Source organism: Phaeoacremonium minimum (genome assembly GCF_000392275.1).
Source record: "Phaeoacremonium minimum UCRPA7 unplaced genomic scaffold PA7_03_scaffold_270, whole genome shotgun sequence".
Classification (NCBI taxonomy): Eukaryota; Fungi; Ascomycota; class Sordariomycetes; order Togniniales; family Togniniaceae; genus Phaeoacremonium; species Phaeoacremonium minimum.
This window is the reverse complement of record NW_006921175.1, coordinates 259,232-284,668: the sequence shown is the minus strand read 5'-3', so window position 1 is coordinate 284,668 and position 25,437 is coordinate 259,232. Positions and strand designations below refer to the sequence as shown.

General features: G+C 50.2%; 4 protein-coding genes across 4 annotated transcripts; 2 read left to right on the top strand and 2 right to left on the bottom strand.

Moving 5' to 3' along the window:
- Window positions 1-2,367: 2,367 nt before the first annotated feature.
- On the top strand, window positions 2,368-3,597 carry UCRPA7_3343 (putative mmp37-like protein; the record flags this gene model as incomplete). The annotated part of the gene is made up of 1 exon (XM_007915935.1): window positions 2,368-3,597. The coding sequence occupies one exon, from the start codon at window positions 2,368-2,370 to the stop codon at window positions 3,595-3,597; it is 1,230 nt and encodes a 409-aa protein (XP_007914126.1).
- Window positions 3,598-4,257: 660 nt separating this feature from the next.
- On the bottom strand, window positions 4,258-4,861 carry UCRPA7_3342 (hypothetical protein; the record flags this gene model as incomplete). Its single annotated transcript, XM_007915969.1, has 2 exons — window positions 4,258-4,397; window positions 4,456-4,861. 2 exons carry the CDS (start codon window positions 4,859-4,861, stop codon window positions 4,258-4,260), a joined length of 546 nt encoding a protein of 181 aa, XP_007914160.1.
- Window positions 4,862-11,125: 6,264 nt separating this feature from the next.
- Window positions 11,126-12,184, top strand: UCRPA7_3341 (putative aquaporin protein; the record flags this gene model as incomplete). The annotated part of the gene is made up of 2 exons (XM_007915921.1): window positions 11,126-11,751; window positions 11,806-12,184. 2 exons carry the CDS (start codon window positions 11,126-11,128, stop codon window positions 12,182-12,184), a joined length of 1,005 nt encoding a protein of 334 aa, XP_007914112.1.
- A 5,044-nt stretch (window positions 12,185-17,228) lies between these two features.
- Window positions 17,229-18,803, bottom strand: UCRPA7_3340 (putative purine-cytosine permease protein; the record flags this gene model as incomplete). Its single annotated transcript, XM_007915906.1, has 1 exon — window positions 17,229-18,803. One exon carries the CDS (start codon window positions 18,801-18,803, stop codon window positions 17,229-17,231), a length of 1,575 nt encoding a protein of 524 aa, XP_007914097.1.
- Window positions 18,804-25,437: the final 6,634 nt, after the last annotated feature.

Genomic DNA, 25,437 nt, shown 5'->3' with positions numbered 1-25,437 from the left:
CCTTATTATGTTCTGTTTGTGTGCTGGTCTTATTTACTATTTCCATTACAAAGATCCGCAGCCAAGGATGCACTTTGCCTCTATTCACAAAACTAGCCTATCGTGGGATATTCCGTCTGTTGTCCTGGCATGGTGTCTCGGGTCAAAATGATCCCTTTCCCCAGTCAGGCCCATAGCTGCTATAGGTCGGGACCACCAAATCCCTTCTCTTTGAGTCCGCCTATCTAAGCCTTTTCATGTGATTTGACTTGCCTATAATATGAGACTTACATGTACATCTCTATACTTAGCACTGACAATTTACGGCCGGCTGATACCCATGTAATCGTATTTGGTGGTATCGGTTTATGCGGCCGACATGACGGGTAACAGGTCTCCTTGTAACTGATGGTGGGAGGATGAACCGGACCGTGGCCCTACCATTCTTGAAACACTTGCACGTACGAGGTGTCCTGGGGCTGAAAGACCTGCAAGAGTCGTACGCTAGCCAAGCCTACCCAGTCTTCAGATTTGCAGGCTGAAAATCATCATGCTATACGTGGCCCTATAGAACGTACGCTTGGCGACACCAACCTCTTCTGGAGTTACACGTCTTTACTTTATTGGTAAGTGGTTGAGAACACTAGACATACACCATATGAGCAGCACCGGTGGCTAGCGGTGGCTAGCGAGATAGTTGTCACACACCTAGGAGATTGATTGGCTTTATCCTGATTGGAAGTTCCTTTACGTCTCGGCCGTACATGAGCTAGTCATTGGTGCCGTGGTTGCTTCTCTCTCGGTCCCTATTGTTCATTTCCTCAGGCTCGAACAGTTGCTGGTGACTAACAAAGCGATAACATAACCTGCTAACTTAGGATGGGAAATTCTGAATAGACCACCAACAGGGCCGAGCCTTATTCTTCTGAAGGCTAGCAGCTTTGGCCAGTCCCTGGCGTAATGCTTGCAAAATGTCACCAAATGAGCATAGCGGGCTAGCCAATTCGCAAGAGTAAGTGTCAGATCTCGGTCAGCTATCAGTTTAGCACTATAGATCGTTCAGAAAGGTGTGACAACCAGATACGCGGAACTAACACAAACTATATTTGACGAATTCCCTCGAGGTCAGAAATCTTGACATTATATATGGTTGATGACAAATGACTTTGTGTGTAAGCAAGCTGCCCGGATAGGTTGACGATCCGCGCAAGAGCGGATACGTTGGAGACAGCTAAGGAGGAGACAATACCTAGACCCAGAGGGCACCCTATCCATATTTTGAGTACTGACACATTCGCTCGTTGATTTGACCTACAACCTTGCTTGTTTAGTGATCGCCTCTCCTTTACATAGCAGTTCACTTCGCTAAAACAGCCCCGTAGATCCAATGTCTATTAGACTTGGCGACATCTAGTATAGGCTTGAGGATACTTGTTTCATAGGACCAGGCAGATAATAATACCGCAGATCAAGTCTTACGAGGTGTTGGTGTATCTATTGACGAGGTAGAGATTCTAGTTCAAGTCTATTGGATTTTGCCGATGAAACGAAACAGATTGATTGGCGTGGAATGCTGCCACCTCCACAATAAGGCGTCACCTGGTCCGTGCTTTAGGGCAGCAGGTGTGATGGATGGGCGGCAGGGTTTAGTTAGTGCGGTAGACTAATTAGCTTCTTCTTGAGCTTCCCCGTTGTTTCTGCGCGGGACCTGCGCTCTTCAACTTGTCAACATCCTCAAAGTCTTATGGGCAAACCTCCACGGTGATATCCTGCAGCACTGGCTGCCGCCCGCCACCACCTTCCGCCTCTTTCATGCTCCCTCATTTGCATCTGCTCATCACACACTCCTTCACCCTCCTACGATGCACCCGCCAATTGCCTCGGTGCGGCTCCTGGTAAGCTTCATGTTCCCGGGGTTCCTTTCGACGTCATAGCTCCTACCGCGAATGCTGACCCGTTGTATCGTCGTTGCAGGTCGCACAGCCATTGCGCTCACAGTCTCGATTGACCTCCCGATTGCGTCTAAGGCAGGCTGGCTATCCGGCCTATCCCATTCCGGTGATCCGACGACACTTCGGCAGCTCCACCTATCTTCTCGCAGATGAAAAGAGCAAAGGGGAGAAGAACAGCCCCGGGTCCGAGTCCGAGAACGCGAAGGAAAGCGCAGCTAAGGAGCATGTGTCCGACTCAGCAACCTCCAGCGCAACGGCGGCCTCGTCCTCGTCGAGCGAAGTGACCTCCGAAGCTTCCAGCTCGCCTTCGTCGTCGCCGAAGTCTGCGTATTCACCCGCATCCAACCCCACTGACGAGGACTGGGAAGAAAACCCAAATTTCAACATCTCAACCTTCTCCGAGCTACCGCACTCCAACTTTGGTATAAACCAACACATGATAATCAATGACGAGTTCAAGGAGGCATTGCGTCAGATACTGTGGCAGTTCCGGGCGCCAATTCGCTACGCCTTTGCTTATGGTTCCGGTGTCTTCCCACAGTCCAAGGCCAGCGGTCGAACCCCAACAGACGAAGAGTTACGCAGGATACATCCAAAGGCACCGCTCGCCGTTCAACGTGCTCAGGATGGCACCCCCAAGATGATTGACTTCATCTTCGGTGTCACCTTCACTCAGCACTGGCACAGCTTGAACCTGAATCAGCATCGTGATCATTACAGCTGGCTCGGCAGCTTAGGGTCTGGCGCAGTGTCACACGTTCAGGACAGGTGGGGAGCGGGTGTCTACTTCAACCCGTATGTGATAGTCAATGGCATTCTGATCAAGTATGGCGTCGTCAACCTCGACACTCTATGCAAGGATCTCAGCGAGTGGGACACGCTGTATCTTGCTGGTCGGTTACACAAGCCCGTGAAGATCCTACGCGACGATGCGCGTGTACGTCTCGCCAATCAGATGAATCTTCTCTCTGCGCTTCGGACGGCACTCCTCCTTCTGCCACCCGAGTTCTCCGAACAAGACCTGTACGCCACCATCGCAGGGATTAGCTACCTCGGCGATCCGCGGATGAGCTTCCCCACCGAGAATCCGCGCAAGGTTGCGAACATTGTGGGCAACAACCTCCCGAACTTCCGCCGACTGTACGCGCCGCTGATCGAGACGCTCCCTAACGTTGAGTTCGATGACCCGGCCTGCAAGAGCCGCGACTGGCTATCCAACCCAGAGTCCAACCTGCATATGCGTCAGGACATGGACCCGGTCAAGCGAGGTAACATGGTGCGCCGGTTGCCCAAGGCCTTCCGCTCACGCCTATACTTCCAATATCAAAAAAAGTTCGCGATCCCGCAGATCGAGTTTGATGCTATGATGGAGGCAAGCCAGACAGAAGACTCGACAAGCTTCAAGCGTCGTCAAGGAGGTGGCTTTGAGCAGCGCATTGCGCAGGACGAGCCCGAACAGCTGCGCAGCTATGTGAGGACTGTCATCAAGCAGACCATCAATTGGCCCAGCACCACCCAGAGCCTGAAGTCTGGCCTGACGGCTGGCTTTGGGCGCACATGGCGCTACTTGGGCGAGAAGTGGCAGAAGTATCGGGAGGGCAAGAAAGAGCCCGAGACGGAGCCGGCCAAGGACGATGATGCCGACAAGAAAGAGAAGAAACCTTGAACATTTCCTGTTGCAGGAATATCTTCTCCTTGCTCGAATCGCTACCACAACCGGCTGGGCATGTACGACAATAAGATACCATCACGAGTATGAGCATGACAGGAGCATTGTTTGTCTATAATTGTATGTGTACATATCAACCCATTGTGGTTCAACTCTTTGGTCAGTTCGCTCGAACCCCATTTTCCTTTGTCTACAAACAAAATCATCAGGGGGAATACGATATTTTTGCATGGCGGGAAGGTTTAGATATGGCGGCTTTGCCAACGGAGGCAGGTCACTTTTTGGTTGTAATTAACAATGCGACATCTTCCAGAGGTGCCAATGGATAAGATAGACCGAGGAACACAAAAATCAATCAAATAACCACTAACTCACAAAAGAGTCTACTTACTTCTGCGGCTTTCTCAAGGGACACGTGCATATCGGGGCAGTTCAATTTGAGAGTTTACAGTTCGTTAACTAAGTTCAAAGGAACGGCAGTAGTCCACTCGACTCCCCTATCTTCTATCTAGACATTACAGAAAGTGTAAGGCATATAATACATGATCCCCAGAAGGTCAAAAAAGGAGTGGACACCGCTGCTCCAAACTCACAGCAGCTTCAGCTTCGGGTGAGCCTACAAGCGTGTAAGTGTGCATTATTCCAGCGACACTATGTTTACCACTTGTCCTTGGCCACTTTGGCGGCGCCGTCAATCACTTTGTCAGTGAAGCTCTCCTTCTTGTGCTCGCCGCTGCCGAAGCCGCTGTTGCCGGAGCCATACTCGTTGTTGTTGGAGGAGCCGAAGCTGTTATTCTCTGGTCTTGGGTTAGTTCGAGCTCGTGCTGTCACTTGTCACTGGTGGTAGAAGCTCACCTCGTCGAGAGCTGAAGCCCGAGTCGTTCTCGTAGCTGCCCGAGTTCTTGTTTCCGTACTCGGACGAGCGCTCCTTGCGCTCCGAGGAGCCGAAGCTGTTGCCCGTGGAGCCGCCAAAGCCCGACGAATTGTTGTCGTTGCTGCCGTAGCTGTCTCGGCCGGAGCCGCCAAAGCTGCCGCTGTCCTCATCGCGGTCGCGGCGGCCGGATCCGAAGCCGGAGTTCATGCCGGAGTTGGAGTTGGAGCCGTACTCGCTGTCGTTGCCGCCCGAGCGGCCGTAGCTCCCCTCGTTGCGGGACGAGGAGTAGTCGCTGCTGTTGTTGTTTGAGCCGTAGGAGTCTCGGCCGCTGCCCATGCCGGAGGACATGTTGTCGTTGGAGTAGGAGTTGCTTCCGTAGGAGTCCATTGTTTATGTGGTTTATTGCAGCGAGAGGCTGGGAAGTAATTAAGTATTATTATGTATTAGAAGAAGAAGAGGTGGATGTGATGATTGATGCTGTTATTGTTGGAAGCTGTTGCTGAAGAATGAAGTTTGAATAGATTAAGGAGACATCTTGGGCAGTCTTATACTTGAGCCGTCAGCACACTCTCTCTTGAGATGCTCCAGTCTGACCTCATTCTCAGACTTGCATTCTCTTCCTGCCTGACAACGGCATCATAGTTCACCCTCGGTGAAAGTCGATACGAAGACTGACCTCATCGTGCCTCGTCGCCGTAACGGCCATTCCGGGGTCCATGCCTCTATCGATGCTGTGCCGTATGACCGGTGCAGCCACGGTTCCAATGAGATGCCATGGAAACATTCTTCCAGAAAAGCCGAAGCTGCGATTCACCAGCGATCAGCACCCGGTGCCATGTTTTCGAGCAGGCTTGAGGCTCTCATTCAAGGTCAGTGTCCGGCACTGGGACTGGCCTAACCGCTCTGAGGTCAGAGCCCTGACCATCACAGCTGGAAGAGGAAAGATGTCCCATCAGGGGTTTCAAGGCTTCCCCGGAGGTGGCAAACGCCAGTCCTGTTTTGGCGGTCATGTAGCCCCCATTGTGAGGTTCGAATCATGCATCACAGGTCTCACAGGCTGGTGGTGAGGCGACAATTCAAGATCCGGGCGCGTTGAAGGAACACACCAGCATAAGCGAGCCCTGCAGGGTTGGCCCAGATCAGGGAAATGGGCTCTATTGTTTAGTGGCCCCCAGCGCGGGATGACGCAAAACCGCCCGTGCAGCTTGGCCAGGGTCCCTTGGTTGCCCCCTCTGAACCCCCACCGACACGGTTAAAATAGGTGCCGCTATCTCAAGAGACTGCCGATCGCTGATGGCTGTGCGTGTTCTGTATTTCGGCTCTGACCACATCCCGTTCGCTGGCTAGTGGAGAATGCTGGGATAGAGAAAGAGAGCAGGAGTGCTGTGCGGTTGTTCGGCCTAACGGCAGCGGTCATTCTCTCCAGAGCAATGCGGCTGTAGAGGCTGGAAAGCGCGTCATGTCTGCATCTGTCCCCGTCCGTTTCCTCACAGCCGCCCGAGTCAAGAGGCTTCACCTCCATCACATTGCAAAGGCCTTGCCAACTCAGCCGACGCTCTTCAACTCAGCAATCGACTCACCAGTGAACCATGAGCATTACGGGCAAAGAGATCCGTTCCAATTGGCGGCTGTGCTAGCCGAGAAGATCATTCTGGACCACACATATCAAGATGGCAACAAGCGGACTGCTCTGTTTGCAGCAGACATGTTCCTGAAAGAGAATGGGTATCGCTTACAGAAGAATGCCATGTTCAAGAGCAGCGAGGCTTTTGATCAGGCTCTCGCCGATGCCCACGTATCTGTGGCGACCAGGGAGTGGACGGCTGAGGATCTGGGAAAGTTCTACGAGAGCATCGCTTACCCGCTGACCTCGTCAAGTAACGGTCACACAGCAAAGCATAGATGAATCAGAATATCTGTATCTTGAGATATTGACGAGTTGAAGGGGGTATCAGATGGTAGAGTCGTGCGTTTCCACATACATCTCTACTCACTCATGTACTAGTAGATTGCCGCAACCGCTGCCAGAGATATCTTACACTAAAGGAACCAAACGCTTCTCCCCCCATAGATAATATACAGACATAGAGAGCTCCAACACCGTGACTTAGTGTCACATATCTTTGAGGAGTTCTGCTGCTCCTTTCAACCTCATATGGCTCTCTTGACACGACTCTGCAAAATGATCTGGGTCTCCCGTCAGCGCATTCCAAGTTGCAATTGGTTCAGAAAACTTACAGTCAGATGTGCCGTCCAAAGTGATAGAAAGCGTTGAGCCCCCAAGCCAGAGTGTTCCAGGACTTGCATTCCGGCCGCTCACACATGGAAGATCATTTCGAATAGCAATTCGAGGATATTCCAGACCATCCAATCTGATGTCAATTTATTGGTCCGCCAGGGTACAAAGGTATTTGCTTACTAGGTGCAAAATGCCGAGTCTTGTGATGAAAAGTCAGAGGCATCGTGTCAGTTTCCGCCGTCTTGGATAATCCAGTCTGCTGGATCACAGATGATTTGAAGGCATCCCCAACATTCTTGTCTATCATCACATATGCCTCGTGAGGATCTCCGATAAAGATGTCAATTTCCCGCGCTATGCTTGAGCCATGATCATCGAGAGTGATGAGGTTGGCCTTTGCGTTGTGAAAGGCTCGACCACATGTGGAAAGCGTGATTGTTTTCGCTAACAGAAGCTGCGTCGGGAATCGAAATGTTTGGCCAAGACGTGAGGGAATCATATGAGGCGGTATATCAATTATCAGCCGCGTAAGTGATGTTCATTGACAATCGATGAATTAGGTCGGATGTCCAAGGAATTGAAAAGGCTGCACAGCGCTAATGAACTGGACTTTCGGGTTGGAATCCGGCGCGTCCCGGGCTCCCGGATCCACTAGAGCTTCCCCCGCAGTCCTGGAAACCAAGGCCAAAATAAGCCTCATCAGAACGCCTACTGATTCTAGTCCACCGTGAGGAGATAAGGCATTCTAATGCGACTGACACAATTTTGCCTTTCCGTCTTGACTTCGATGGAGCTTCTCCCAGCTGAAACAAGAACACAATCAATTGCACAATGATCTCGCTCTATACCGGCGAACGCAGCTACATAGCGCTCAATCATGAATCCGTCCAGGAAGCGGGAGTTGAACGAGCCCGTTTCCGACAAGCCACAGAAACGTGCGGTGCTCCCGCTCAAGACTACCGATGATGGCCTCTGCGATCGTTGTAGCGGCATCAACTGGAACCAACTGGCACAAGAAGCACCACTCTCGCGCGCAGGGCATGTGATACCCTGCATAGACCCCCTAAAAGATGGCTCGCAGCATTCGAAATGCCGCGTCTGCAAGATACTAGCGCTCATTATGCCCAAAACTCGAGACCTGGAGCCCTGTCAGCTCAAGGCCTTCTCTTCGCGGATATCGTTCGCTTATCTCAAGAAGACCACGCCTAGGGGTCCGTTGCCACCAAGTGGTAATGTGCCGGAGTGCACAGTCATCTACACGAATAGTGCGCAGACATCTTTTCAGTACAGAAGAGGTTGGCACCAGACCGGGTGTCTTGTGCTTGGAAATACAGACGAAGAGATCGTCAATTGTGGAGCGCGTGAAATTCTTCCACGGAAGATAAACTATTCTCTGATCAAGCAATGGATGAGTGGCTGTAAGCATCGGCATGAGAAGACTTGTTCACGGCCAAAAGGGCCCTTCCCCCGGCATCTACGAGTCATCGATTGTCAGACGAAGACGGTCATCCTGGCACCTGCAAGGTGTAAATATGTGGCTCTGTCCTACGTTTGGGGATCTACTCCGCGGGATACAGAGCTCGAGCAGGGGTTTGCGCCTGTAGTCGAGGATAGCATATTAGTCACCTCGTCATTGGGGTTTCAATACCTATGGGTTGACAAGCATGTAGGGAGTTATGATCTTTTTTCTACGTACATGCTAACATGTCGAAAGTGCATTGATCAGGACAGCCCCGACAAGCAGGAGCAGATTGCTCGCATGGATCTGATCTACTCCCAAGCAGAGCTGACCATTGTAGCCGCCGCCGGGTCTGCCGCCAGCCACGGCCTTCCAGGAGTGGGAATGACAGCTCGAAGGAGGCATGCAACGACAGACATCGGTACGGTTAAGCTAACATATATACCTCCTCATACATCCTTCGCGTTACGTTCATCAACCTGGGCCTCACGGGGGTGGACGTACCAGGAGAGCATCCTATCAAGACGCCGCCTCATTTTCACGGATGACCAGGTAGCATGGGTTTGCAATGCCTGGCACAATTGTGAGAGTGCAGAAATGCCACCTGAATCCCTTATCGGGACGGAAGACAATCCTTTTCAGGGATTTATTCCAAAAACCGCCAATCCTATGAGAAAGAGATACATGGATCTGGGCAACTTGACGGACTACCAGGAAATCAAGACGCACATAACGGAATACAGCAACCGAAAGTTGACACACGATTCTGATGCTCTCAATGCAATTTTGAGTATTTTCGAGTCCACGCAGGCTGTTAAGAGAGAACTAGCCGGGGAGGAGGGTCGCTACAGGTTGTTTTATCATCTCCATGGCTTGCCTATCAAGGTATCTCCAAGCCCAGATAGCACACTTCTTCCGCTTGGATGGTACCATGTCAACCGCGCAGAAAGAAGACGTGACTTTCCGAGCTGGTCATGGACCGGCTGGAAGGGAACTGTCCGTATGAATGACCCGGACACTTACGTTTGCCGGGATTGCACTGTCGAGGTTCTCCTTGGGGAGGATCTGTTGTCTCTTGCTAGCTATGTGGAGCGTATCAATTCACCAGCATACGCCAAAGATATAACACCGACGATGGAGTTGCTCATCACTGGCAAAACGATACCTATCAGCCTTGGGCCCAGGGGATGGGGTGATCTGAACGACTCGTTCAGCCAGGAATGTCGGACAGATAGTGTGAGGTTCATTGATGGCCTCCACGCCAAGTTGGCAATAGGGGAGGGCGTTTGGGCATACATATATGCTTATATGGATAACGACGCACCAGTTGACGGTGAATTGCTAGGTCTCGTTCTTGGAAAGCAAACGAGTAATAAGGCGCTCGGTATTCTTCTACTCAAGCCTCATGAAGATTGCTTCGAAAGGGTCGGTCTTCTCAGATTTAGGAATGGACGCGGTACCGAGGCTGGCGGCAGCCTTGTCCCACACATTGTATACGTAGACGAGGAGGACAAGGTACTGGACGTCGTGGACAGCACAGGCACAGAATCCGAGCCGTTGTGGCTTAGAGAGGCGAAAGTCAAGATGGTCAGGCTGATTTAGAGAGTTGGACATTTGGGTACCCGAACGAAGAGTGACAAGCTGCCTCACTTTCAGTGTATCGGCTTATCAGACCACTATCTCGCGTTTGGTAAACAACAACAGCTGCGAATTCCCGCTGAGTATTCGGTATGACCTCGGCAGATGCAAGGAACGGCATTGATGGCTGTCGTGCCTGTGTGACTGCAACTTTATGACGACGTCCCTTAGCCGAAACATCGTCGAAGTTTCACTTGGGCATCAGTTGTTCCCGCCAATCTTGCTGGCGACAGACTCAAGTCCCGGAATATCACTGGGTATCTCTACGTACAGGGTATTTCTACGTACATTCGTGAGTTCGATGAGGTCATGCTATCCGCTTGTTATGGGTGAAATAACTGACCCTTCTCGACCGGTATAGCCATGACTCAACAACTATGGATGGGATTGAGATAAGCTCACTGAGTTCAGTGGCCGCCTGTCAAATTATGGCTGGAGTTGTCTAAACATGACCACAGTTGAAATAACTCAGCAAGACAGGACTCTTAGTCCCTAACAACCACCCACTTATGTGTGACCGAGGACAAACTACATGCAAGAAAAGATCTATGAACACACGCATGCTCATGGAAACACGAGAAGACCTCGGTGTTTCGACAGTACGAAAGGATAGGATTAAGAGAATTTAGATGCCAGATCCTAGACTTTGGTGAATCAACGCATTGCCATACCTTGCAATTTCAGTCGCAGGTTTTAGCACACAACTCTCCTCTTATCGCAGAGAGAGTGCGAAGAATGTTTCTCCTGATTCTGCTGCTCTTCTGGACGTGCTCTTTCTACTCGTGAGCTGTGCTGCTGTCACCGTGATGACGAGGGACACTCGCTGAGAAGCCTCCTTCTTCACATCAGCCATCTTTGGGATAGATACGTGCCTCCCGTCCACACTTGAACTGGTACATTGCAAAAAGCGGCAGTAAATGCGCTGATTTGGAAAGAACGCTCGAGGTGGTTCGATGTGATGGTGACATCCGACGCATGCACGCGTAGTCGTGACTTCCCTTCTCTAGATACACTCGGGCAGGAATTGCGCCTTCCCCTTTCCGCAGCTCTTTCCGGCTCTGCCAATGTTGACAGCCATGGCCGTGATCAGCGCCCTGTTCAAGATTTCATCTCCATTCGTTCCTCCATCCAAGTCTGCCTCAACTCCGCAACGTTTCTCTACCTACTGCCTCTCGACACCATTCCTAGACCACATCGATACCTATTAATCTAGCTCCTATTGCCTCTCGCTCTTCAAATCAAATCTTACTGCACTTCTTCCGTTTACCTACAGCTTCAACGACGTTCCTATTAGTGCACACCTAGAGCCCCCGCGATGGCCTCCTTGCCTCAGAACCCGCCGACTAACGCGAACCATGGACCAGCCCATCCAGCACGACGCAACACACTCTTAGGGTCTTCCTCAATTCACACCAAGAACCATATAGTCGCCGTGATAAGCGAGTTTGTCGGCACTTTTCTCTTCCTATTCTTCGCCTACGGCGGTACCAATGTTGTCAACTCTGCCCCAGAATCACCGCAACCGGAGGGAGCCGGTGCCACCGCCTCCAAGATGCTCTACATCTCGCTCATATTCGGATTGTCCCTCGCCGTCAATGTTTGGGCATTCTTCCGAATTGGTGGTGGTCTCTTCAACCCCGCCGTTGCTGTTGGCATGTGGTTGACCGGATCGAATACCTTGTTACGGACGGGCTTGGTCATTGTTGCTCAGGTCGTGGCTAGCATTGCAGCTGCAGCCCTCGTTTCAGCTCTACTTCCTGGCGATCTCAAGGTCGGCACAAGACTAAGCGACGGTATGTCGGTTGTCAGAGGGTTGTTCCTCGAGATGTTTCTCACTGCCGAACTGGTCTTTGTCATCTTCATGTTGGCATCCGAGAAACATCGTGCTACTTTTATTGCCCCTGTCGGCATCGGACTAGGGCTGTTCATTATTGAGATGATGTGAGCTATTACATGTACAAGAGTCTGACCACTTTGCAGCTAATAACTCTCAAGGGGTGTATATTACACTGGTGGCAGTGTCAATCCGGCTCGATCATTTGGCCCTGACGTCGTCACCGGCTTCCCTGGCTACCACTGGATATACTGGCTCGGCCCTGTTCTGGGTGCTGCGATTGCTTCCGGCTTCTATAAGTTTATCCAGGCTATAGATGGCGGGACTGTCAGCCCTGGAGTTGACGACTTCCCCAATTCCGGGCCGTCTTCGGTTGCCGCTGCCAACATAATCAACCCCACCGCAGGGCCAGGCTCAAACGAAAAATCAGCCGTTCCTCGGAGTGACAGGACGGACCAGTTCGCGGGTGAGAGGACATCGAGCACAGCTGCAAACTACAATCGCGGACCGAGCTTAGAAGCTGGTCGTGGTGTGGTTTGATGACTGTCCTGGTTCATTGAAGGAACGAGGCTGGCGGCAGTCTCCGACTATAATGAGGACAATGCTGGTACCATGACTATGGGTCTCGAGGAAAGTCATTACAGCTCTCTTCCTATGGGCTCTAATAAATTGATGCCTTTATTATTTGTAATGTTAGGTCCTGCTAGGCTGGTATTGTTTTTGCAGAATCTTTGGAGAAGTCCCGTTGTACAATAGATTTTATGGCAATAGCAGTAAGGAAATGAACGGAAGGTTGTCAATTCTGATTGAGAATATTACGCCGCTGTGAATGGCGACATACTTGGGCACCCTCAGATTTCATCAACGTCCAATCCCCATCGCTCCAGCGATCTACGAATGGAGCAAGCGCGGGACTTACACATTTTACTGCCGGAGACAGCCATGCTATCCCCTGCTCCTTTTGTTGTACTGGATTTGAACAACGTACATCCTGGTTCCAAAGACATTGGCCCACGTGTATTCTGCCGAAACTGTCTGCTTGTACACCTGGATGCTTCTCTGCCAGTGTGATGATTGAATGCCAGCCATCGTGCAATACTTGGAGACAGGTGACATCACCACAGTATCCAACTTCCCACAACTGGGATTCTCATCCCATTGTGCCATAACAAATTTCAAAGCCAAGGACAACGATGGCAGGCGAGGAGAGTCTAGGCGCACAAATATGTCTGATTTACCGCGATAGGGCTCCCTTGTGTTGAAGAATCCCTCCTCTTTCATCCAGCATTGCCGCGGGTACACCTCTCCAACAACAAATTCCAGAGGCAGGTCGCGGAGAGCAATTCCTGAATTTGGCGTCGTCGTGAATGAACTCCATGATACAACCTCTTCCAATCGGGGCACAATGTAACACTTGTCAGGCTTTGGTTGCCGCACCAGCTCTGTCCACTCCTCCACTGGTACGCTACGGAACATCCTTCGGGCGTTGCGATGCATTGTGTAAGTTGTTTGGGACGATTTATCAGCACGGTCAATGGGTATCGCTATAATGTTGAACAAATCGCTGCGCCGACGGCACTTGAGAAGAATGAAGTATATCCCGTTCTCCTTCCGACCGAAACAGATGATCTGCGACTGCATGTGCAACCCTCGACTCGTCACGGTAGGTGGATCCCAAGTGTCCCCCAGCTCGCAAGGCACAACATCGGCACTGTATTTGAACCAGTCAGGCGATGCAGCTAGGGCACCTGTCAAGTTTGCACTGGGGGCATGCCATTCGGTTGCTGTGCTAATATCCCACGCAAATATTGACTGATCTTCGTTGACACGGATAATCTCTTGTTGCAAGCGAATGAACGCATTCTCGCCTTCTCCATAAAGTAGCGGCATGTTGATGTTAAAGATTCCAAGGAGGCTATAGGCCACATCTTCAACCCGGGTCGTCTGGCGCTTTGCAGCCCAAGACATCCGTTGTGCTACACTGGCCCGACTGACATCTCGCTCTTGCATGAGGTATACCTCATCTATTCCTGTGACATCACTAATCGATCGGCTCAAGGTATATCGAGTACCAAGACTTTCCCACTTATTAGAGTAGAATCTTACGCGGGATGGCGCGAGGAGCTCTTGAAGAGTCCAACCACGAGTGAACCACCGGCTTCTTTCCAGTTCTTTAGGTTCACTAACGTCAGATAAGTATGCATAGCATACCTTTGAGTTTTTGTACCACTGATACATGGAGTTGATTGCCTCGCTCAGTTCTGCGCTGCTCGACTTGTCTATGCAGCAAGTATCAACCCAGACGTAGTTCAGATTGTCTCTCAGAGCCTGATTGCAACTCAGCTCGATTTTCTCCCAGCCCACTTTCATTCTGGCTCTTTGAATGTCTTCCATGTCCTGGTAAAGGACTTCTTCACTGGCTGGATACCAAGTATGTGATAGGATGGCATATTCCACATTGAATGAATGCGACTGGGGTTTCCCAAATGGCGATGCTGTTGTACGGTGGGAAGAGCCGAAGAACTCCAGTTCGTAAGTCCGTGCGTTGATGAGTCGCATAATACTCCCTTTTGAACTCTTCAAGATAGGTGCAATAGAATTTCGTGCGTTATATCTTATCTGTGCTGCTATCGTGGAAAACTGGACGTTAGCAGAGAATCTCTCAGCAACATGCATGTGCGTTGATTTTGGAGTGGGGTCAAATGCAGGTTGAAAAGTGCAACCCAATAGTAGAGGCTCTGGTAATGTCGTGGTCACGAGCTGATGTGGCTGAGCTGGGGGCTATTTATACACGTCCATGAAACCCTCAACAAGTGCTGGCGTGCGCGAGGCTACTGCCGAAAAATAAGCAATCAACCAAGAAGGCTCATGGAGCACGGTATTTGCGAGGTTGCGCCCTGTCAATTCTGGACTACAATATCGCCAGGTGCATCAGCACCTAATACTCCTGTTCAGCTGGTGATATCCTCATGAAGCTCTGAAATACTATCGTCAATAGATGAGCATACAAGCCGTTTTGATGGCCCCCCAGTCAAGGATGAAATCAACATATGGCTAATCTTTATTGGGGGTCTAATTCACGGTACTTTAACCTTTCGAGAAATGTCTTTAAATCATCTTAGTCTCACGACTTTACGGCGTTGAGATAATTTCCTGATATTTTAGAGGTAATAAAGTATGATAATGAAATCGATTGCATATCATAGCTACATAATGCTACTAACATAGACGAGCAGCCCGTTGATAAACTTCTTTCTCAAATGCTGTGATGATTGGCTTTACTTCGGGGTCGCAGGCAGGAAGAACCTGGGTGCCGAACACAGCGCAAACTCCACTTTCACGATCAAGAAACTTTTCAAACGTGTTAAAGATCTGCTAAATTAGGTGGGCACCTATATTTCAAGAAAACTTACCCAGAAACAACTCGGAGCACCACTCCACAAGACCGTCCCTCTACGACGGTATGGGTGGCTATCCCCCGCAATAACAAGGCCTCCAATAGACCAGTCATATTCGCCAGTAGGTGGCAGATCGCCAACAGCCCACCCAGGGCTCTGAAGATGCTTTAGTAGGCCAATACGGGGTTCAGGCCCAAGTCGCGGTTCAAAGAGCAGGCACACAGACTCTGACTTTAAAAGCACACCGTCGTCTCTCAAGAGGGACCGTAGCACCTTCATGTAATCTTTGACGCTCATCAGAAGGCCTTGGCCACCAAATGGCTCGGTGTTTCCCCTAGTATAACTGTGAGCCGTTGAATCTGGAACAGCACAATCACCGGGTCTGTTTCGAACGGCCATTGGAGGGTGCGGCAGATTCCAGAACGACGCCTTGGTAATTCCGAGCGGCTTGAAGATGCCCTCATCAAAGAGTTGCTCGAGGTCTTTGCCGGTGATACGTCTAAGAACTTGGCCCACTCGGTCCATGGAGTTTCCATATAGCCATGACATCCCAGGCTCATATGATAAAGGAAAATCGAATGCCGCGTCTACGCTGCCCTGTGGGTACTTGCCAGGTGCACTCATGTAGCCAGCTAGACGGAGATCGGAAAAAGGATATCCTGCTCCCGCTGAATGTGTCAATAGTCCTTCCAAAGTGATAGGCTGGCTCCGATCCCTTTCTATTGACCTTGCCTCGTCACAGGGATCAGGGTAGAGGACCTTCTGGCTGCTAAAGCTGGGGATAAATTCAGACACCTCTTGGTCAAGGTTGATGAGTCCTTTCTCGACTTGCTGCAAAGCAGCAATGGCAGTGAGAAGTTTGGTGAGTGATGCTATTTCAAGTATTGTATCTTCATGGTAGGAATTGAAGGATCCTGGAAAAGTGGCTGAGTAATTTAGGGTGCCTAGTTTAGAAATATCAATGGGAGTGCCTCAGCGTGGATTAACAACAGGAAAAGAAAACGTACCATCACGGTTGTCAGCAAAGACAACGAGCCCAGGTATGACACCATTCCGAGTAGCCTCGTGCGCAATCTTGTCAAATTCGCTCATGTTATTCTTTCCACATTGAAAAATCTAATTACCTTGTCGGGCTATATTGTAGGTATGACGGCTCTCGGTGAGTATGGCTGGCTTCAGATCTAGCACCGTGGCTTGTGATGAATAGATCAATCTGCGCCCTAGTGAAATGGTTGGTCTGAGTATTCTATGAACCAATTAAATTACCTTATTCGGGTTCTAGCTTTAGGCATAGTGCGACTTGTCATCGATCGCCATCGGGCGAAGTCGGCCAACCTTGGCCGTTTGCTGATTCCCCATCGCTTTACTAGTCTAAGTGACTCCAAGGTGCAAGCCCCTTTTAGCCTTGTGATCGCAGTCACAGTCCTTCTTAGTGTTTTCTTCATCTATCTGCCCTCTTGCAAGTCAAGCAATACAGAAAGAATGACGACCATCACACACATTGTCCAGTTCCAATTCAAGGCCGAGGCAAGCCCCGTCCAAATTCAGGTATATCAGGCTTCTCTCAAGCAATGAGCGTTTGTTGTGGCGTTTCAAGAGCTTTGGGTCTAACGATGCCTTGCAGGAGCTTATAGATAGGATGTATGAGCTGAAGTCTACATGCCTCCACCCTACGAGCAATAAACCATACATACGATCTTTCTCTGGGGGCCGAGATAACTCTGTGCAAGGCATTCAGGTAAGTTCATCATTGGGATTGAAAGTCCTTCCCCGAAAAGCAGCAAAGGCTATAATTGCACATGTGCTGAAAGTTTCCCGCTTTTCCCTGCAATAGAATGGGTTCACCCATGTTTTTGTGGTTGAATTCGACAGCGCTGAAGATCGAGATTACTACGCATTAGAGGATCCGGTTCATCTTGATTTTGTGAAATGGAGCGATACAGTTGCTCAGCAGGTACAGGCCATTGATTTCAGCGATGGGGTCTTCGATAATTAGCAAATAAAAGGCTAGGAAAAAGCCGTTGGAGGGAGTGAAAACCTGTCGATCCCATCCTTATGTGATTGCCATACGGGAAGTACTACCTGTGCTATGTTAGATGGACTTTCCTAGCTATTCATTTATACACTTAGCCTAAAATGTGGCCAATGCGATTTCCTTGGACGGCGAAATCTTCTGTCCATGTATGCTAGATTCCCCACTTCTTGCGTTCCAGATATCTGAGCGGAACGTAGAGCACAGTAGATGTTACTGCAGCAAGAATCCAGCTGATATCAATCCCACCGTTACTTCCTCCTACTCCTTTGGCAATTGGACCGGTCCACCATTCCTGAACCATGCATAGCAAGGCTATGACCGTACCGACGACAAATGCCGTGGTCGCAGCAAGTCCTTTTGGAAGATTGCCTCTATCATTCCACGATACCAGATCATAGGCATAACCTCGCCTCCAGATATAATGTTCGAGGAGAACGATGGTAGTTACAGGAACAATATAGTAAGCGATCATGTTGAGGAAGTTGGTCATGACCGCTTCAAAGTGGTCACGGCCTGCAATGGCACAAACCAGGAAGATGGCTCCTGCAAGAAGGGTATACACCAGTCGAGGGATTTTGAGTGCCTTTCGAGAGACAAGCTGTGCACTCAGACCGGTGGAGTACATCCCAAGGCAGATGGTTGCAGACGTGGAGAAGGATAGGACAGCTTCCACGAACTTGCCCAAGCCTCTCACGCCAGCACCACGACCAGAGAAAGACTCGCCTATGAGGCCGCCAATCCCGGCCCTGTCATAAGCCACTTGGAAGCGTTGGTCGGGACTCATGACGAGCGTGCCTAGGGCCGCTCCTAGAAGCTCGACGAAAAACTGCCCAACAAACAGGCCGCCGAAAGAAAAGCCCATGACTTGCAAGTTGCTCTTATTCGCCTCCATGTATACATTATAGTCCGCAGCAAGCATAGCCCACGCTATCTCGTAACCAATAATTGCGGTGCCAAATGACAGCACTGATGCCGCCTCTGTCGAGCCGGACCCCATCGGAACGTTGATGAAGTGCGGAGCGCCAAAGCCAGCCAGAATGGTAAAACATAACAGCATCAGAATCCACGAGTATTGCTCATAGACGTGAATGTATTTGTAACCAAAAATGGAGATTATGACGGCGACCAAGCCAATCAAGAGTACACAGACTGCTAATGGAAGTTTGCCGCCGCCAACGTCGAGTAAAATATCTGCGCCGGACAGATCATTGACGATAGACCACCCAATCTGCGTGATGATGTTGAGAACCGCTATCATCTTCGCCGGATACCATCCGAAAGAGTAGCGCGGAACTGTTAGGGTTCGAAGACCGAGGCGGTGGCCGAAAGGTGTGATCATTGCTGGGAAAATGGCACCAATCAAGTTGAAGAAGAGGATGCTGAGAAATGAATCCCACCATCCCAATCCAAACACGGTAGGGCCGAGGTATCCCAGCGCAAGAGTTGCAGTGCTGAAATTGCCGGTGAAGAAGAGAAGCGCAAGAGTCCATGGCTTCTGTTGAGTGCGTGCGTCCTCAGGTACGCGCTCAATGCCTGATTCTTCGGCGCCGACTTTACGGATCCATGCTCGACACGTTTGCAGAATTGTGGACTTCGTGTTGTAGACTTGGCCGCTCTCAGAGGCTTCGATCGGAATGTTCTGGTTACTGGCCATAAACGTCCTGAGTTCAGCCTTCTCTTTCGGCGGAGGTGGTCCAGTATGACTGGACCCCGTTTCAGACTCCATCGCAGACGTGATGATACAGAAAAGGGCACAGCAAGGCAAAAGAGAGACAAAGGAGGTGAGACACTAATATAATTCGAGTGTTTTGCATTCAACGCATGCACCCCACGAATAGTCCAGGGACGTCGAAGAAAGGCTGAAGGTGAGAAGGTGGAACCAAAACGAGGAGCAAGGCCTCAGAATAGGGTCGACATGGCTATAAACAGAAATTTGACTACGGACGCACTGTACGACGCGGACTTAGTCTTGATATTCACACTACTTGGGACTACCTTTGGAAAATACGTACCTTTTGACTATGTGCACGCGACGAGCCTGGGCAAAGGACCACATTAGATAGGCCATTGTGCGGTTTATTCCCGATGAGGCTAATTTGAATGAGTCCGGCGGACTGCGGCCTCGGGCGGGCGACGTCGGCCACGGCACAGTTTCATTAGGGCGGCGGACGCTTATCTATGTGTCAATCTGAACTGTCAAAGACTATGAGATTTGAAGTTTGACTTTAAATGTGCAAATGTGATCATTGGCATTGAGCTCGACAGAGAGAAGAACGGCGTGTGAGCAATGAATCATGACCAATGTTCATCTACTTCTTGCTATGCAAAATAGCTATGTACATACATTGCAGGGGGAAGATTGTAGACTAATAAGGGGCGATGGGCGGGCACCTTAGGTAATCTTCGGCAGACTTGATGCACAAATCGGGACGAGTGCACCTATTTTATTGGCTGATAAGGATCATTGTCAAGTTGGCCCCCCGTTACCCGTTACGGGGGGTCGTTTTGTGTCTCCATTCCCGAGCGACCGCCTCTTCGCCCGGCGGCCTTCTTTCTTGCTCTTGCAGACAAGACCATATCTGGGTTTGCAACACTGTATTCGCAGGGTAAAAAGAGCAATCACAGCCTACAGCAACAAGTAAGCCATGGCAACAGGCTTACCACCGCGAACTCGGCCGTACAGGTCCAAGCGCCATCGGCCGTGTGACGTCTGCCGACGCCGTAAGCACGGCTGCCTTATTGACGGGAGCCCTCCATGTAGGACGTGCCACGAGCTTGGTACCGAGTGCACTTTTATTGATCCTCCTACGAAGCGACGCCGGACGCGGGCCGATGTCAATCGGTTGTCTCATGAGCCGTCCATTGGCGACGGTGGTCCCGGCATCACAAACGGATGGGTTAGGTCCGAAAACCCCGTGGCCGGGGGGTCTATGCCCACCCCTATCTCTTGCTTACAGGAAAGGCAGCAGCCTAGAGCCAGCATGACACAGGTGATGCTGCCGAGATCACCGTCCAGTCCTCCCTCTCTTGATACTCCGTTAATTCATCGTACTGCAGCCGTGCCCGGCATTGGAACCGTCGAAGTCTCGCAGGGTGGCGCAGAAAGCGATACTGGCGAACAAGAGTCTAGTGACGGCAATGACACCGTCAATGACGGCGGCAATGGCCCTCCTGGATGGTCCTTGAATAATTGCATCACCTCTGCTCGCCCTGATCGCAGTGGCATCATTTTTCATCAAGGAGATACACTCAATCCTCCATTGTTCAATGTCCTTGGTGGTACGCATGCCGATCCACTTAACGATTTGGCCTTTCAGTCGTCACACAATGAACCCTGGTTTATGCCGCTGCAGGACTTTGGAAATGCATCATACCTTCTGGACAGCCAAGCGTTCTACCATGGCACAGACAATGACCAGGTAGCCGATCTTCTCGGCCAGACCACGCCCTTCCAGCCACTAGATCCTATCCTGGCAATGCGTGAGCAACGCCGCCAATATGTGACTGGAGTAGCTCGGCAGGCCACTCGACGATCGATCCAGCGACAACAGCAAGACCAACAGCGCCAACGGTCGCAGTCAGTGGAATCTTCCCGATTGACTCTTGAGAATGCGAAAGAGCAAGCCGAGTCTGGTGTAGAAGCTCATGATCGGCCTCTCGATACGTCTGATAGGCCGATATCAGCGGAGTATCAGTACCTAGGCCCATCCAGTGAAATGACTGGCGATCTCATCTGTCAGATGCTGCTTTCGCCTGAAAACACGGCTCAATTTGGCCGGTTTAACTATCGAATGGTGTCTATGAACAACAAAAGTGGTGAAAATGGCGGTATCAACAGTGCCATGAATGATGATCATTGCGGCAATAACCCTTTGGACAGAGACAGCTCGAGTATGCTCTCACACCCATTTCTCGTGACCATTCCAAGGCAGACTGTTGGTGCGCATGACAAAGCTCAAGCCGCAAGGTCCCACGGATCCAGTCAGTTGGCTCAAATAATCTCGCCTGATCTAGGAAGTCGGCTTGTTGGCTTGTAAGTATTGCCTGTTCAATGTTTTTCTTTTGAGTATCTTGCACAGCTACTAATCACAGCACTGTAGATTCCTAAGATATAACTTTCCTAGTCTTCCCGTGCTATCTCGGAGCCGGTTGAACGTGCGGATGGAAACTATGTGTCCCCCGACTAAAGCGATAAAGGCACTGCCGGCGTTTTTGCTCGCCGCGATTTACGCCTCGGTAGAGTCCTTCCGCCGCTACGATCCAGTCTGGAACGTTACACAAGGTGACGAGGAGTTTCCTGCAGTTCAGTTGTGGGAATTTGCATTCACAGGCATCATGGAGAGCATGTCATCACCTTCATTATCTCTTTTGCAAGCAATCCTGATTTACCTACAACGCCCTGTTGATGATGCGTCTGGTTCCACTTGGTCCTGTGAACGAGCTGACCAATGGTCGCTCCTGGGTTCTGCCGTCAGTATAGCTATGAGGCTTGGTTTGCATGTGGATTGTAATGATTGGGCAATTCCTTCGTGGGAAAAACGACTGAGGCGTCGAGTCTGGTGGAGCGTCTTCTCGGAAGTGACTTGGCGAAGCCTTTTACAAGGTCTTCCTACCTCGATTTCTGAGGACCAATGGGAGGTGGCTCCCTTGATTGATGATGACTTCACCATCGACCACGTCTTTTGTCCTGACGAAACAACAGCCGCACAAGATCCAGCTTTTCAGAGGCCGTGTGTATACTGTCATTCAGGCTACGACTTTCGCTTCCTCTCCCAGCTTGCTGTGCTGGCACAAGACGTACATCACTCGCTCTTTACGGTTTCTGCCGTCAAAAAATTGGCTGCAAATACTGCTCTCTGCGTACCCATCTGTCGCGACTTGTTAGATGCGATCGACGAGTGGCGATCGAGGCTTCCGCCGCGCATGTCAATGGAACATGCTCCTGACGCAGATAACCGCGATTACTTCCACCCGGGCTCGTCTTCGCATCTGAAGTTAGCCTCCTTAACACTGGAAGTGCTTGTCTATCGCGCCCTCCTGAGACCAGTATTGGAATCAGTCTCTCGTCAGAGATCTGAGCTGTCCGCGTCAATGACAGAGCAGACAATTGGTGAAAGCGATGATCACAATAGTACGCCCTCGATGGTGCCTGAATTGAACCCGCAGATGGTTCAAAGTCTCCATGGCGCAATGGCCCTCATGGGTCGAGCTATCACTTTCACTCAAAAGCTGACGCCATACGATATGAACAGTTTCTGTTATGCATGTGAGTACCCCTCAATCATGTTTCTATGCATCATGCGAGGTGTTGAAAAAGCTGACCAAAGCTTTCCTCGTCCTAGGGGCACGATCCTGCTTTGCTACTCTGTCCAATGCGTTTTTGTTGTTGCTAATCTGTGCTCCCACATTGAGCGACACCAAGCAAGTTCTTTTGACACTTTCGAGATGGACTATCATATTAAGAGAGCAGAGTGTTCTCTTTCACAACATGCGACTCGGGCTTCTACGTCTCGACAGTGTATTGAAGGCTGGCCTCGAGAAAGTCTTCTACCTGCAGCCTCATGTCGCCGCGAGCATGCACAGATCATTGCCAGGAGATGATGATCCTTTGAATCTTAGCTGACCAAGAAAGCCCTGTGTGGAAAGACTGATTCAGACCCAGTATTATCGATGTCATGTACAAGCAATTGCTCTGCCTACCCTAGATGAAGTGATCTATGACTAGCGGAAGGCATTGGACATCAAAGACTTTAATTGAAGTACGAATTCCAATACTTACAGAATTATTTGTGAAGTGTTCTAGAGCATCTAGTCTAGAAGAGCTACTAAGGGGGCACATAACACACACAAGAGTCCTAGTCTGGTTCGCCGCGATTTCGGCCATTTTCGGCCATGATCATTGTGGGTCGGTCACCTACGGCCGATAAACAACAAGCAATTATGGCATGATAGGCAGCAAGGATAGGATGTTCGCCCAAGGAGATTAGTGCTCTGATATGCCTTTATTAGCATTGAATTGAGCCATTCATCTCGTAGAATGGAGTTGCATCATTAATCTTATCATTCTTATCATCGGAATTTTCAAACATATCCGATCTTCTGCACTTTAGTCATCTTCGAGCTGGCCTTATTCAGTGTTAAACCGCCTAAATAATGAATGGCCATGTGGAGACGGACTTCAAGCCTGCAGGCTACGCTGTCGATGATGGCCGGCCCATACGTGTGTTAATCATTGGTGCAGGCTTGTCAGGCATCGCCCTTTATATACGACTTCTTCAGCATGTCCCGGCAGCGCAGATCACCATAATAGAGAAGAACCCCCAGGCCGGTGGCACCTGGTACGAGAATCGTTATCCCGGCGTAGCGTGTGACATTCCCAGCCACGTTTACCAGTACTCGTTTGAGCCTAACACGCAATGGTCCAAGCTCTTTGCCTCCGGACAAGAAATCCTGAAATACGTACAGGGTGTCGCCCACAAGTATGGCGTGGACAAGAAGATAAAATACAATACGAGAGCCACTAAAGCAGAGTGGAATGAGAACACGAATACCTGGACTGTTGACACAGAATCCACCAAGCTTGATGGGACAAATGACGTCGGCAGTGTTGAATCCGAGGTAGTTATCAGTGCTGTTGGAATTCTCAACAATTGGAAATGGCCAGACATTGAAGGCTTGCATGATTTCCAGGGCAAGTTGCTCCATTCTGCGAATTGGGACACATCGTGGTGGGTTATCATACCTCTGAGGAATATTTGGAATTATGCTTACTTTCTCATAGGGACTATGAAGGCAAGACTGTTGCACTCCTCGGCTGCGGCTCTTCTGCAATCCAAATCCTTCCCCACCTCCAGAAGAAATGCCCACGGGTCCTCAACTTCATTCGAGGTGGAACTTGGATAAGCCAGCCCTTTGGCTCTACTTTGACCGAAGGCATGATTGCACATGGCTCTGAGCCTGGGAATTACTCTTACTCTTCTGAAGAGTTAAAACGGTTTGCAAATGACAAAGAGCACTATCAGAATTTCCGCAAGGAGATGGAAAGCTTTATCAATAAAGATTTTCCATGCCTATTCCCCGGTTCAAGCGAGGAGAAAGCTGGCACGAAAAAGATCCAAGACAACATGCGACAGAAACTTGCTTCCAAGCCTGGTCTTTACGAAGCCCTTGAGCCGCGCTTCACGCCCGGATGTCGTCGTTTGACACCCGGTCCAGGCTATCTGGAGGCCCTAGTGCAAGACAATGTATCGCTCATCAAATCGGGGATCGTCAAGATCACCAAAGACGGCATAATCACCGAAGATGGCGCACACTCAAAAGTTGACGCCATTGCATGTGCTACAGGATTTGACTGCAGTCATATTCCACGATTTCCCATTCTTGGCAGAGATGGTACTAATTTGGCTACCAAATGGAAGCAAAGATCCGTAGCTTACCTATCGCATTCGGTCCCGGGGTTCCCCAATTACTTCATTGTTGGTGGTCCGAACTCAGCAACTGGGGGAGGTTCACTGCTGTTGATCCTGGAATCAGTCATGACCTACGTCGTCAAAGCAGTGGAGAAAATCAGCCGTGAGCACATAATGGCAATGGAAGCCAAACACAAAGCTCTGGATTCCTGGCAAAGCTACCTAGATGGATATTTTCCCGGGACAGTGCACGTTGACAATTGCACGAGTTGGTACAAAATTAATGGCCAGATCATTGGTCTCTGGCCGGGTAGTAGCCTTCACGCAATGAAGACATTGCAAAACCCTCGTTGGGAGGATTACAACTACACATTTAAAGATGGGGAGACGGAACTGAATTGGATTGGCAATGGTTGGACGCAAGAAGATGTGAAGCGTGGTCGTCTTGGCTATTACGTAGATTGGGCTGACATCCCCCCAGTCCCAACTGAAGAATCTCTACTCAAACAGCCTTAGAAATTAATTGTATATATAAAGAAAGATAAGGATACTCTGTATCCCTTCCAACGTGAGCATTAGAAATCTTCCTGGGGGGTGAGTGGGTCGACGTGACCTCAATGGCCGGCTAGTAGTTGGCCGTAGCGGCGCCCGTTTATTTCGGCTCTAGCGACGACAGACTTGTAGAGACAGACGATATGATAAGAAACTTTCCCCTGACTTCTCCGTCTTCTCAGGCTCACGATCTTAGGAAGAGCTCGACAGATCTGCGCAGCCGCGGGTCGATCCACGCAGGCCGAAGACATTATCGGTTACACCTTAATCATATTCAAAATGCCACCGCCTAAGGGCAGCCCCAACCCTCTTGCAGGACCCGGTGGGCGCAACATGAGTTATCTTCCATGGTTTAGGATTGCAAAGCTAATGTGAATCTCTATAGCTGACTACGAGATG